The sequence below is a fragment of the Mastomys coucha genome, unplaced genomic scaffold, assembly GCF_008632895.1.
Source record: "Mastomys coucha isolate ucsf_1 unplaced genomic scaffold, UCSF_Mcou_1 pScaffold23, whole genome shotgun sequence".
Lineage (NCBI taxonomy): Eukaryota > Metazoa > Chordata > Mammalia > Rodentia > Muridae > Mastomys > Mastomys coucha.
The window spans coordinates 38,427,637-38,442,236 of record NW_022196906.1 but is presented as its reverse complement, the minus strand read 5'-3'; the positions used below and the strand labels follow the sequence as shown (position 1 = coordinate 38,442,236).

Genomic DNA, 14,600 nt, shown 5'->3' with positions numbered 1-14,600 from the left:
CCCGCCACTGAGGATATAGATTGAATTTTTTTCAATTAAACCTTCAACAGTGCAAATTGGATGCTAAGAAAATGTTTGAGGAAGTGAAACCTTTGTCTTCTCAAACTCTCCTTTCGCTCCAAAGGCTTCACACATACATTCCTAGCACACACACAAACACCATTCCTATGGGATGTTAGACCCATGGAAGATAAAAATTCTAGGCAGTTTTTAAAAGCATTACATATATTATCTCAATGGTTGCCACCGAGGACTTACAAGGAAGGAGTTATAGCCACATTCCATAAATGAGAAAAATGAGGCTTGTGTGGCTTAAGGAATTACTGAGTTTCACAACTGGAACTGTGAACCTAGGACTAGAATTCAAGTGTTCTTATCCCAGGACACTTTCCTTCTATCCCTCTGCCCCCTCACCTAGAATGAAACCAACCAGTGCAGAGCACTGACTGCATCACAAAGAGCACTAGCACATGGTGTCTTCTGATCACCTGTCTCATCAGTGCCACCCACCACAGGACTGACTCCCATATTTTGTCGTTTCTCCTGTCTGTACATCTGGCTGGCACAAGATTCCTGAGGACTCAGATCATAACTTCCAGTCTCTGTGTTCCTTGCACGAGTGACTCAGGTGTTGGCCAGGTTCACAGCAGGGCTTCAGTGAATGTTGACTGCATGAGTGGAGCTGAGCACTAAGCAAGTCTGGGAGGTCCAGAGCTGGGCAGGGGCATAAGCCCTGAATGAAGAAGACCTCATCGTGACAGGAAATGAAGACCGGAAGATCAGGACTTCAAGATCTTCAGCTACATATGGAACCTGAGCTCAAACTTGGCAAACATGAGTATCTAAAATAAAATAGTTAAAAAGCCCTGAAAGTGGAGAGACTAGGACTCTATAACGTGTGTTATAACATTATGACTTACAGAGCACTTCCATATTACCAAATGGCCATGTTCTAGGCCATTGAATTTGTTTGTAGATAGGGTCTCTGTGGCCCTGGCTGTCTAGAACTCACTCTGTAGACTAGGCTGGCTTTGAATGCACAGATCTGTCTGCCTCTGCCTCCCAAGTGCTGGGATTAAAGGAATGGACCACTATGCCCAACTGTTTGGTTGGTTGGTTTTTTTTGTTTTTTTTTTTTTGTTTTTTGTTTTTTTGTTTTGTTTTTTGAGACAGGGTTTCTCTGTGTAGCCCTGGCTGTCCTGAAACTCACTCTGTAGACCAGATTGGCCTCGAACTCAGAAATCCGCCTTGCCTCTGCCTCCCAAGTGCTGGGATTAAAGATGTGTGCTACCACTGCCTGGCTTGTTTGTTTTTTAATAGAACTATTTTATGAGTAGTGTCTTCATATGTATGTACGTATGCACCCAATGTGTGCCTGGTGTCCACAGTTGTGAGCTGCCATGTGGGTTCTAGGACTGAGCCTGGGCCCTCTTCCAGAGGAGCAAGGGCTTCTCTCTTTAGGGTCCCTAGGGTAGGCCAACCACAGGTAGAGGGCCAGCAAACAAATTGACTCAAAGTTACTATGTGGATCAGTCTCCCATCACAAATGACAAGACACTTGGGCTTTGTGACAGGCTCTTACTATATAGCCCTGGCTAGTCTGGAACTCTGTATGTAGAGCAGGCTGGACTTGAACTCACAGGGATTCACTTGCCTGAATGCCAGGATTAAAGGTATCTACCACTAATTCTTTTTGGCATAAGCCCTGTTCATGGTAGGTCCAGAAATCAGTATTGATAGTGGTGGTGGCAGGCTGGAGAGATGGTTCAGCCGTTAAAGGCTAAGCTCACAACCAAAAGTATAGTGGTGGTGGCTGGGTTACAGGGCTCTCTAATGTAGTACATAATAAAACGCAAGAGTGGTATGTCCCGTGAAGCAGCCTTGTGGAGCGCTCCCCTGGGTGTGGCTGTGACTCATTCCCCCAATGTAGGTTCCAGGTCTGGATGCAGAGCCTAGCTTTGGGAAGCCACGAGTTATGGGTGGAACCCTGGAGCCTGAGAGCAGGGAAGGAAAGCCGGTGGCCCTTTGCTGGAATCGAGCGGCTCCCTCTACTGGCCAATTAGGGGAGACGTCGTGCTTCTGTGTGTGTCTGCATCACGAGGGTTGTCACAGGTGTGCCAGCGAGTGTCCATGTCAGCTTTTGCCGGTAAAAGTGTGACATGGGCATAAGTGTATGAAGGTGCCTGTTTCTGATACGATGTCGCTGTGCCGGCGCTGCTCGAAACTTTCTGGAAGCTGTACCCACAACTGCATCTAGTAATAAAATGTACTTTTGGACAGTGCGGAGAGGGCGCCCGGGACTGCGACTGCTTGTTTTCTGAGATTAGCCATCTTCCTGTTTCTGGAGTGATCCGAATACACAAATAATGCTGGCACTCCTCTCCAGTGTGCACTAGCCCCAGTAGGTGGAGGCCGGTCAAGGGAAGTTATGTGGAAGGGACTCTATATTCTGAAGCAACTAAAGACCCAAGAAAGGGTTAACCTCAAGCCCCACAGTAACTTCAATCATTGGCTCGGGGCACTGCCTGTCAGAGTTCTGAGGGAGGGGTTTTTGAGGCGGCAGTCAGATTGCCCAGAGCCCCTCACTAGCCACTAGCCCCTGGAATCCCCCTCCCATCACCATCATCTGACCACTGGGCTTTGCCCCACACCGTGCGTATCTTGATGGGGAAACCTTTCTGGGCCCTGAATGAAGCGCGGATCCGGGTATCCTGGCTTACCCTCTCTCCAGCAGCCTGGCTTCCTGATAGATGGTGATTATTATATAATAGACTCTCTGGACAGAGCCGTGCCAGCGCTGAGAACACTGCCCCTCTTCGAAGTATGCCTTAGGGCCTGGCCATCTGCCGAACCGACCTTACCGCCCAGCTGTGCCGACGTCCCCGGCACCGCCTCCTTCCGGGAGCCGGAGACCCCAAGAGCCACCTTCCCTGGTGGCCAGAGGCCGAGTCCTGGGATGGGGCGGGCCCAGGCCGGGAGTCAGGCCGGCGCCCCGCAGGTCTCTGGGTCGGCCGGCAGAGCGAGGCTTTAGCAGCGCCTCGCTAAGATTGTGGAGTCCACCTGGCCCCCTCCAACCTGAACTTGGAACTTGGGATCCAATAGAGGTGGGGCTAGGGGGCGCTGGGGCCAGGGTCGGAAAGGGAAAGGAGTTTGGAAAGCTGCGGCGACAGGAAACTCCAAGCTGGACCAGGGGGCCGACAAGGGCAGAGGGGGAGGGACTCTTATCCTGACAAGGCTCCCGCCTTCTCCGACTAGAGGGTTTGGAAAAACTGAGCAGGCAGCCAAGGCTTGGCTGGAAATCCTGCAGCCCACCCTCCTGGGGACACAAAGCTGGAGGGCGGGGGCAGGGCGGGGGAAGAGAGCGCGACCCCGGGGAGGGCAGGGCCCCTTTTGGGGCTGGGGGCCCAGAGCCAGGTCCCTGGGGAGGGGGTTCCAGGCGCTGTCTCCCCGCAGTCTGCTTCCCCCAGCCCCTTGCTCTCCCCTTCCCCCTCCCCCCTCGGGCTCCAGTCTTGCAGATTGCGGGCAGACTTAACTCCTAGCGTGCCAGTCTGGTGGACTTGGAGGTGGTGACACTTGATTCGCGAAGGAGGGAGGGAGGGACTCCGGACCCCACTCCAACACTTTAACACGTTAAGGCCCGGAACGCAATCCCGGAACTTCGGCTGATCTGAGCCCTGAAAGGCTGCCAGTAACAAACAGGAGGAACTACACGCAAAGCGGGTACCTGAGAGCTGCCGAAAGTCATCCGCTTTTGAACCCTGTCTTAACTGCCTACCTCACCCTCCCATCCAGTCGTCATCCCTTCACGCGTGGGCTATCACCCTCCCTCCCCCTTGACAGATAAATGGCTACAGAGGCGGAAGTCTGGATTTTGAAGCTACTTGAACAGTCTCCACTGAAGCTCGTCCCTGGGGTTCCAGCGTAGTGACCACCCCACTTTGCTCTCGTGATCTGCAGGGCTTAAACTGCTTAGGAAAGAGACCTACCCATCTGAAGCAGAGAACTCTATAGCCTCTCCAGCTAGGACGAGGACAAGGGTCTGAGTTTCTGGAAAGCATGACTTCACCCCCACCCCCGGGGCTGCACACCCTCTCTCCGATCAAAATTGGCCCCCAGTTCCACTAAGAATGACTCTACCTCGGGGAGGTACTTCAGTTTAGGCAGGAAGTGGTTAACAGAGCGCTAGCTAGGTGAGAGCCAGGTGAGGCACCGCCCATCTTGGCCTCAGGTGAGAGTAGGTGGGGTCTTGGAGGGATACTGACCTTAAGGGTTGATTTTACTGTCCCCTAGTGGTTATATCTGGCTTAACACCCACTTGCTAAAAACAAAACAAACAAACAAAACAAACAAAAAACATCCTCGCTGGTTATGTTGTAGACTGGCTAGAGAGCTCCTCCAAGATGTGGAAGAAGCCCCCACGATCTTTGTTCTGCAATCCCCACTCATCGGGCGGTTTCAGCTGCTTCCAGATCTGCCTGGTAGGATTCGCCTTAGAGTACTCAAGTGCAGCGATTACAGAGCAGAAGCCGAGGCCTCTCCTCCGAGGTTTTACACCTAATAGAGGAGGTCAGAAGGAAGAACCTCTCCCCTTTGCCGCTTCCTCTTTTGTGCCCCAGGCCTTCTCTGACCTCCCAGGCTCAACACTGGATGCAAATTCAGCACCAGATTCCAATCTCCTCGGCTTCCCTTCACCTTCATTCCCCCTCTGGCCAAGTTGTCTGTCTGTTTTCTGGATGTCTCCACTTTGAAGGATTCTAGCAGCTCACAGACACTTCCACCACCTGGCAAGATTGAGACTAAGTAGAAGCCTCCTGGGTCAGCAAGCAAAGGATTTAGAAGTTTATAAATGCTCCATCACCCTGAAGAAAGCAATTTAGTAATGGGCTTGGGTCGACTTGGCTATTGGTTGGTTTCATATGATGTTTTGGGGAAAGAGACCTTATTACACAGGCCTGACAGAGCTGGTAATCACTATAGAGCCCAGGCTGGCCTCAAGCTTTCTATAATCCTTCTATCTCAGCATTTAAAGGGGTACAGCTATGGGCATGGCCATCACACCTGATTTGGGGGGAGGGGGGGTTGTTTGTTTCCTTTGATTTATTTGTTTATGTATGTGAATACACTGTAGCTGCCTTTAGACACACCAGAAGAGGGCACTGGATCCCATTACAGATGGTTGTGAGCCACCATGTGGTTACTGGGAATTGAACTCAAAACTTCTGGAAGAACAGTACGTGCTCATAACTGATGAGTCATTTCTCCAGCCCCTTGTTTGTTTTTTTTAATATTTAATATATGAGTGCTCTGTCTTCACACACACCAGAAGAGGGAATCATCCCATTATAGATGATTATAGATTATAGATCCATGATCCATCATGTGGGTGCTGGGAATTGAACTCAGGACCTCTGGAAGAGCAGTCAGTGCTGCTCTTAACTGCTGAGCCATCTCTCCAGCCCCAACACACTTGGCTGCTTTGAGAGAGGGTCTCATTATGTAGCCTAGGCTGACTACAAGCCCACCTACCTCAGCCTGAATTTCAGTAATACAGATACCTACCACCACCTCAACTAGTAACAGGCACTAGAAAGGAAAATCACTTCATCCAATCAATGCAAGATTCTTTTTGAGAGAGGGTCATACTGTGTTGTTCAGGCTAACCTCAAACTCCTAGAGTCAAGCAATTCTCCCAAGAGCTCAGACTATGAGAACATTCTCCCTCCAGTCCCACACAGGGTTTCTCTGTGTAGCCCTGGCTGTCCTGGAACTCACTCTGTAGATCAGGCTGATCTTGAACTCAGAGATCCTCCTGCCTCTACCTCCTGAGTGCTGGGATTAAAGTTGTACACCACAAATGCTCAGCTTTACTATGACATTTTTTAAGCCCAAGAGAAGAGCTGATGGTGTGACACAAGGTAGAGTGCCTGCCTAGCATGTTCAGGGCTCAGAGTTCAATCCCCAGCACAGCTAAACCTAAACATAAACCTAAAAGAGGCTGTCAGAGGCAGGGTCCCAGAAAAAGCTGTAGCCACTTTCCTCCTCTCTTGGCCTGCTGCCCAACTGTCCCACCAGTACTTCATCTTAGAAACAAGTCCTGCTCTTTAATCCTTGTATTAAAGGCTGGAGCCTTCCTGAGATTGTGCTGGGAGCAGAGAGCACTCGCAGAAAATGATTACATACTGCTTAATTTGCTCTTCTGCATAGAACTATAGAAGTGTCATCTTGCAGAGAGAGGGTTTGCAGGGTGCTGAAATACTTATGCAAAATCACATGGCTGGCAAGGGATAGCTGGGAGATGACCCAGGCTTCTGGATCTCCATCCAGACTCCATCCACGACACCATGGCAGAGCTTGCTTCCAACTTTCCACTGGATGTCTTCCTGCACTTGGCTCCTTTCCCCATGGGGCCTTCAGGGCTGCAATGGCAGTCTTGACCTCCTTATCTGGATCCTTCCCAGAGTGTAGGGTGCCAGGGCTCCCAGCACGCACCCCTCTTGTCATGGGCCTATTTATATTCCTGTAGCTCTCTAGCTCATTTTAAGGCATCACTGGATTCTAGAAGAAGCCCTGGGCCAGGCAGAGACAGAGTCCCAGCCATTCCTAAACAGCTCTGTGACTTCAGACAAGCACATCTTCCCAGGCCTCATAAAGATCTGTCAAGACCACTAATCAGGTTCTAACTCCTAGGGCATTTGTAACTTGCTGTTCCAGGTTAGGAAGTGGCTCTAAGAGGCCTGGCATGGTGACACAAACCTATAATCTCAACATTCAGAATCAGGAGTTCAAGGCCAATGTCAATCAAAACCAACCTGGGTTATGTGATACCTCATCTTTTATTTGTTTTGTTTTGAGACAGGGTTTCTCTGTGTAGCCTTCGTTGTCCTAGAACTACCTCTGCAGACCAGCCTGGACCTGAACTCTTAGAAATCCACCTGCCTCTGCCTCCCAAGTGCTGGGATTAAAGACATGCATCACCAGTACCCAGCCATGGCACCATGTCTTTTTTTTTTCCAAGATAGGGTTTCTCTCTGTAGCCCTGGCTGTCCTAGAACTCACTCTGTAGACCAGGCTGGCCTCGAACTCAGAAATCCTCCTGCCTCTGCCTCCCAAGTGCTGGGATTAAAGGCGTGTGCCACCACCGCCCAGCCACCATGTCTTTAACAACAATAACCTCAACAAAAATATATAGCATGAGGCAAAGGAATGGCTGATATTTCTATCTTTCTGCAGCATCCCACAGCCTCAGGTCCATATCTACAGTGTCCTCAGGGTTAGGCCCCATGTGTGGCCCTGTGAGAATTATGGGACATGGGAGCTGAATATATGTGGGGCCCTCATAATTCAAATACTAATAATTGCAGAAAAGAATTCCCATTTTGGGGGCTGGAGAGAAGGCTCAATGGTCATGAGCACTGGCTGTTCAGATAGTGGCTCACATTCACCTATAAATGCAATCCCAGATGGTCTGACGCCCTCTTCTGGTGTATATGGGCACTGCACAAAAAGCGGTGGACAGACATACTTGGAGGCAAAACACACATATGCATAAAATAAAAACAAATTTGGGCTGGTGAGATGGCTCAGCGGTTAAGAGCACTAACTGCTCTTCCAAAGGTCCTGAGTTCAAATCCCAGCAACCACATGGTGGCTCACAACCACCCATAATGAGATCTGATACTCTCTTCTGGTCTGTCTGAAGAGGGCTACAGTGTTCTTACATATAATAAATAAATCTTAAAAAAAAAATAAAAAAGCAGGGCGTGGTGGCGCATGCCTTTAATCCCAGCACTTGGGAGGCAGAGGCAGGTGGATTTCTGAGTTCAAGGCCAGCCTGGTCTACAGAGTGAGTTCCAGGACAGCCAGGGCTATACAGAGAAACCCTGTCTCAAAAAAAATAAAAAATAAATAATTCCAGTTGCTATGAATGACTCTGGTCCTCTCTTCACAACCCACAGCTAAATCGTACATGTCTTTCTGCCATACTGTTCTACCCTGTAGGCATCACTAGCACATTGCAACAGTAAGCCACCCAATACCTCTCTCTGTGGACTGGGGTACCCCTCAGGTTTTATTTTCCTTTTTTTCCCTTCTACCTTATTACAGGACAAAGCTACTTTCCAGTGCCTGTTTCATCCAGACTCTTAGCTCCTCTCCTCTCAGTTCTGTATTACAAGAGTCCTGAAGAGCAAGCCAAGGCATGGCGTTCCTACAACAGGTAAGGGATAAAGTTATCTCGAGAGGCAGAGAAGCAGGCAGGCTGGGCGCATTGCAGATCAGTAAGGTTTTATTGTTCTTGAGACAGGGTCTCTTATGTACCCCTTGCTGTCCTGGATCTCTCTACAAAGACCAGACTGGCCTCAGATTCAGAGACCCACCTGTCTCTGCCCCTTGAGTGCTGAGATTCATGTGCCACCACACCCGGGCTTTGGTTGTTGTTGGTCTTTTTGTTTGTTTGTTTGTTTGTTTGTTTCAAGACAGGGTTTCTCTGTGTAGCCCTGGCTGTCCTGGAACTCACTCTGTAGACCAGGCTGGCCTCAAACTCAGAAATCCACTTTGCTGTTGTTTTTGAGACAGGGTCTTGCTAGCCTCAAATTTGTCTATAGACCAGGCTGGCCTTGAACCTGAGGTCTTCCTGCCTCCACTTCTGGAGTGCTAGAATTATAGGTGTGTACCACTATAGTACATTGACCACTGACCAGTACATTGTTATCTAATAATAGTTAAACTGGCCTAAAGGTAAGATGGGGACAATGACCAAACAACAAAGGATGCTGAGCCTGGAGGTAGCATTTATACAAGTAGGTTTAGAGGGCTGAGAGAGAGGCAGGAGGGACCAGGAGCAAAGCCAGAAACAATCCCAGATGTCAATAGGACTAGACCTCAAGAATCAGCTGCCAGCCGGGCAGTGCTGGCACACACCTTTAATCCCAGCACTTGGGAGGCAGAGGCAGGCAGATTTCTGAGTTCGAGGCCAGCCTGGTCTACAGAGTGAGTTCCAGGACAGCCAGGGCTGTACAGAGAAACCCGGTCTCGAAAAACAAAACAAACAATCAAACAAAAGAACCAGGTGCCAGTTCAAATCCTTTCAAATCCTTTCTGTTGCTGAACTTCCTACCAACATCTTTGGCAAGCAGTGCCCCAGAATCATCTTGAACACCTTTAGCAATGGGGAGCTTTCTTTCTGAGACAGCAGCTCCACTAAGAGCAGGGGTCTGCTTTCCCTTCCTCTGAGCTGAACTCCAGCTCCCAGGGATCTCTATTCAACTGGACGTCACACTTTGAGCTCCCTCCACCTCATGGGTCAGATAGTGTGAGTCTTAGTTCATAGCTGTCAGCATATTTGAACTTTAGTGATAACCAACCCTGCTTCCCCAGAGCCCGTGAAACAAAATCTCATGTACTCCAGTCTGGCAGCAAACTCAGTCCATATACAGCTGAAGATCACAAGACCACCTTTAGAGGGAGTGGAATGGGGGGAACATATATGAGTATTTCCTTGTGTGTCCCACGTGTGCCTAGTAGGCATCAGATTCCCTAGAATTCAGGTTACTGACAGTTGTGAGCCACCATGTGGGTACTGAAAACAATCAGATCCTCTGCAAGAGCAACATCTCTCTGGCCCCTGGCCTTGTTTTTTGGAGAAAGAACCTCTTATTGGCTGGGCTGGCTGGCCAGTGAGCCCAGGGATTGCCTGTCCTGAACTTTAGCTTTTAAGCATGGACCACAGCAAATAGGCTTTTTGTTTGTTTGGTTTTGTTTTCCAAGATAGAGTCTTTCTATGTAGCCCTGGCTGGCCTGGAATTCTCTATGCAAAGATTTTTTTTATTATTTTTTATGTATATGAATATTTGCCTACATGTATGTATGTACAATGTCCACAGAGGTCAGAAGAGGGCATTAGATCTCCTTGACTTTGTGTTACAAATGTTGGTGAGGCCAATGCGGGTAGTGGGAACAAAAACCAGGTCCTTTGCAAAAGCAACAAGTGCTCTTAACCACAGAACAATCTCTCGAGCACCTAGAACTAACTCACTATGTAGACAACTCAGAGAGTCCTCCCAAGTGCTGGGATTAAAGGTACACGCTTTAAAAGCCAGCTCAAAGCATGCTTTTTAAAAAAATGGATTCTGTGGTTGGAAAGATGGCTCAGCGGTTAAGAGCACTGACTGCTCTTCCAGAGGTCCTGAGTTCAAATCCCAGCAACCAACGGTGGCTCACAACCACCCGTAATGAGATCAGATGCCTTCTTCTGGTGCGTCTGAAGTCAGCTACAGTGTACATATGTATAATAATAAATAAATCTTTGGGCCAGAGCAAGCAGGGACTGAGTGAGCAGAGTTGACCAGAGCGAGCAGAGGTCCTAAAAACAATAATAAAAAATAAAATAAAATAAAATCAGAAATGAAAATAGAGATATAACAACAAAATATACCTTAAAATAATTTTAAAAAATGGATTCTGGGGATCCAAATGTGGTAGGCATACTTGTAAAGGAGCCCTAAGAGGCTACATAGAAAGACCCTGTTTTGGAAAAAAAAAAATCTACTTTGGTGTGTGTGTGTATGTGTGTGGGCATAAATGTCGTAAAGAGCATGTGGAGGTCAGAGGATAGTTTTATACAGTTAGTTCTCTCCTTCTGCTTAGCATACATGATCCCCACCCAGCAAAGTATAAAGCTGAGCAGGGTAGGTGGGGGAGGAGTGTCAAAGGGGAGGGAGGGCGGGTAAGGGTAGGTCAGTTGGGGATCAGAGGACACACAGCTTTGATCCCAGCACAGGAGCCAGAAGCAGGTGGATCTCTGTGTGAGTTCAAGCATAGCCTCCTATGCAGGCCAGACAAGGCTATAAAGACTGTTAAAAAAACAAGCAAACAACCCACAAACCAGGTGTGGTGGTGCTCTTAGTACTCCCAGCACGAAAATGCCAAGGCAGGATGATCAGAAGCTTACAGCTGGGTTGCAGAAGTGACTCATCAATAAAGCACTCAGCTCTCAAATCCAATGAGACAAAAAGAATTTTAGTTGATAGAGATGAAGACAGGCAGGTAGCACACCAATGCTCATGCTGTTCGCGCCACATTGAAATATAGTAAGATACATGCAGAAGATACTAGGCAGGGGGGACCAAGATCAGATGAGCCTCAAAGTCTATCCTGAGAATAAGGAATCAGAAAGACTCAGAAGCCGCCTGACTTGGAAAGAGCCATGTGAGGACAGTGCAGTGTAGCAAAAAATTAAAAAATAAAAAATAACACACTAATTTTGGAGAGTTCCAAATCTGGATTTGAGTCTCAGCTCTTTGGCTGACTAGCGTGGTAGGTAAATTAACCACTCTGAGCTCCAGAGTGGTCTTGGAAAATGGAATAATAACTATCTGATCAAGTGTCCTGAAGATGGAGTGAGGAGCCATGTATAAAGTGTCTAGAACACGGTAGCTGCTTAAGAAATGGTAAAGAAGACAGAGAAGTAAGGAGAAGAGGACAGAAGACGCGTTTAAGACAGGTCTAGCTTCTGAAATGTGTCTGTACCAGTAATCGGCCCAGGTATGTCTCTGGGATGTAAGTGAGTATGTAGAATGACTGGTGGGATGTTTGATGCAGAGTCACATCCAGCGAGCTTTCAAAACAGTGGCAGACAAGTACCTCCCCCAGAAGCACTGGAAAGGAGAATGGCAGGGTCACATGTAGCATCCCTCCAACTTCGTACCTGAGAATTGAGATACTCTACCCCTCCCAGTCAGGGCCTCACATAGCCCAAGCTGTCCTCAAGCCTCACGTTTGGAGAATGACCTTCAACTCCTGATCCTCATACCTCTACTTCCCAATGACTGGGATTACAAGTGTGCACCACCATGCCTGTACAAAAATGTCTCCTCCCCCAGCCCCCGGCCCCACTTCAGCCCCACTCGCTAAAAAAAGAAAATCTTTATTGACAGGTTAAACGATGATACAGTATCCCATTTCTCTGTTACAAGATAAGAGGGACAGTGAAGTTTTTAAGGGAGAGTGACAGGGAAATCCAGAGAGATGACCCGGGAAAGGCAATTCATGTTTAGAGTCCCTGCACTGGGGCATGATAGTAGTACCCAGCATGCTGCCCAACCCCACCTCCATAGACATGATCAATGAAGGGATGAAGGTGCTTAACTGAAATCTGAAGAGAAAGAAATCAGAACTGGTTAGACTTGGGGGCTGTGCCCCATGCTGGTGTTAGCTGAAAGGCATTGCTGAGTGTCTCCAAGGGTGAACCAGAGAGAATATCCTCAGGACACCCTCAAAAGAAGGTTGATTTGACTGAGCGCAGGAACAGAAACTGTCCAGTGCTGCTGCCCTGCCCCCCACGTCCTTCCTTCTGGTCAGCGTGCAGTCAACTTAAGGGGCACCCTCCACCCACACACCAGAGCAGCAGACCTCTGCCCAGAACCCACTGGGATCCAAACCCTTGTCCCGCTGAGACTCTCTTCTCTGTCCAGAAAGGACTAGAGCTCTTGTCTGACCAACAGACCCCAGCTGGCTGCTGCAGTCTTAGACTTGAGAAGGGAGAGGTAAGAGAGAGCCCCTAGAAACAGACCTGCACAGGGGAAGGACAGAAGGACTTGGGGGAGCTGAGAGGGGAGACAGGTGAGCATCCTGCATCCTTAGAAGAGCAGAGCAATGGAGGATGAGAAAAAAGAGACTGAATTGGGGGGGGGGCAGAAAAAAAGATTTGCTGAGAAGCTGATGAAGTGCAACTGAGAAAACTGTTGCCATGGTGACAGGTCCAGAGGAGGGAATAGGAATATAAATCGGATTATGAATTTTAGGGATCTTGTATGTGCTGGAGTGGGGGCTGAAACCCCAAAGGCAGTTCTCCCATTACCAGGCCTTCATAGTAGACTTCCTTCAGCCCAGGAGGAATACCTTTCCAGCTGTCACTCCCAGGCCAGAAAAGCAGCGGCTGCGGAGGGGTCTGTGCTCCATCCAGCGTGGCTGGAGACAGACTACACCTGCATTCTTACCTCTGGGGGCTCTCAGACTCTTGCAGCACCCCTCTTCTTTCAGAGCCCCAAAAGAGCCCCAAACAAGTTTAGAGGAGATGAACTTATTCTAAGCATTGACTATTTGTCAGGTACCGTGTTAGGCTCTCTGAGCCTCCTATTCTTTTGCTTCACCCCTGATCTGTAAAGTAGAGATTGCATCCACTATTCATAGGCAGTCAAGGTCAAGGTCAGGGCTGGACCCTCTGCTCCAGGCTCATTCGTCCTCCTCTCAGCCTTCTGCTTACCTCAGGAGCCTGCTTCCTACTCTCCAGCTTTCCCTTTATTTACCCTTAGGCAGGCTGCACCCTTGGGAGCTGATCAGAGGGCGCACTAGTCTGAACCGTCTGCCTCCATTCTTGTATGAGACAGAGAGGCTCGGGGTTCAGCGCTCAGGGGTGCTTTGTGAGCTGGCTTTAGGAAGTGGAGAGGTAAGGCTTGGGTTCAGAAACTCCTGGAGCAGGAAGAGGGTATGGGAAGCACAAGCCAGGCCGCTTCTAGCAGTTATGAGAACTCAGAGCTTGAACCAGGGCACTTGGGGATCCAGGAAAGCAGCAGCCTCCAGTGTGGCAGTCCAAATGGCAATAAGAGTGACCAGGGGGTGGTATGTGCCTGCAGATCCCTCTGCAAGAAGAAACGGTGGCAGAGACAAAGGAAAGGGCGGCCGGCAGGGAGGATTTCCCTCTAACCCCATCCCTTGGGCTTTGCAAAGGGCACCAGTAGCTGATGTGCATGTCAAGCAAGGTCTGGAGATGTGGAAGGTCAGCTTCAGGCTTGGGCAGCCATGCCAGAACTACCCATCAGCTTCAGGAGGCTGGGAAAGGATTCAAAGCGTTATTGACCTCTTCCCATGACTCTTTGCTCTTCTTCCTGGTGGTAACCTTGGACTATTCAGAGCTGTAGACTGGCTTGGGCTATACCCCAACTGGAAAGTCCCTGGTGGTGGTGGTGAGGGCTCAGAAATGGCTAGACTTCAAGAGGAATTTAAAACAGTGGTTCTTGGGTCCTCGGGCCACTTGCCTGGAGATGGAGTCCTATTCTTCTTTGGCTATGATCTCTAGGGTCTGCTCCCTTCTGCTAAGGTATTCAAGCCTTCTGCAGACTCCATCCACATCCCAGGAAGGTTCCTCAATCTCCTTCCCTGTGCCCATCAGAGGTGCCTATAGATACTCTATATGAGACTGCCTTCCTTACTTTTATATTGCTCTAAATAGACACCTTGACCAAGGCAACTTATAAAAGAAAACATTAAATTAAGGACTTGCTTACATTTTCAGAGGGTAAGTACAGGTGGGAAGCATGGCTGAGAACTTACATCTGATCTACAGACAGTGGGGGGGGGGAGAGAGAGAGAGAGAGAGAGAGAGAGAGAAACTGGACCTGGCTTAGGCTTTGGAAACCTCAAAGCCTCAAAGTCCACTCCCAGGCACATACCTTTTCCAACAAGGTCACACCTCCTAATCCTTCTAATCCATCCCAAACAGTTCCACCAACCGAGGCCCAAACATTCAAATACATGGGTGTATGGGAACCATTCTCATTCAAAGCACCACAGAGGCTTAGAAGGTCTTAGAAACTATATTGACA

General features: G+C 48.9%; 2 protein-coding genes across 5 annotated transcripts in view; both read left to right on the top strand.

Annotated features, from left to right (window-relative positions):
• The window catches only part of LOC116073604 (translation initiation factor IF-2-like), a 7,131-nt gene extending 6,259 nt beyond the window's left edge, over window positions 1-872 (top strand). Inside the window, exon 4 of the mRNA XM_031345687.1 lies at window positions 570-872. Within this exon, the coding sequence (XP_031201547.1) occupies window positions 570-623 (54 nt within the window). The 3' untranslated portion in view covers window positions 624-872. The remainder of the gene's footprint in view (window positions 1-569) is intronic.
• Window positions 873-1,623: 751 nt separating this feature from the next.
• Window positions 1,624-14,600, top strand: part of LOC116073478 (forkhead box protein R1-like) — a 45,451-nt gene continuing 32,474 nt past the window's right edge. The window contains exons 1-3 of one of the 4 annotated variants that reach the window (XM_031345405.1): window positions 1,633-1,673; window positions 3,841-4,478; window positions 8,104-8,215. The gene's annotated coding sequence lies outside the window, so the exon portion shown is untranslated. Of the gene's footprint in view, window positions 1,674-2,901; window positions 4,479-8,103; window positions 8,216-14,600 lie in introns of those variants that run through there. The other 3 variants (XM_031345406.1, XM_031345403.1, XM_031345407.1) reach the window with 3 other exon arrangements.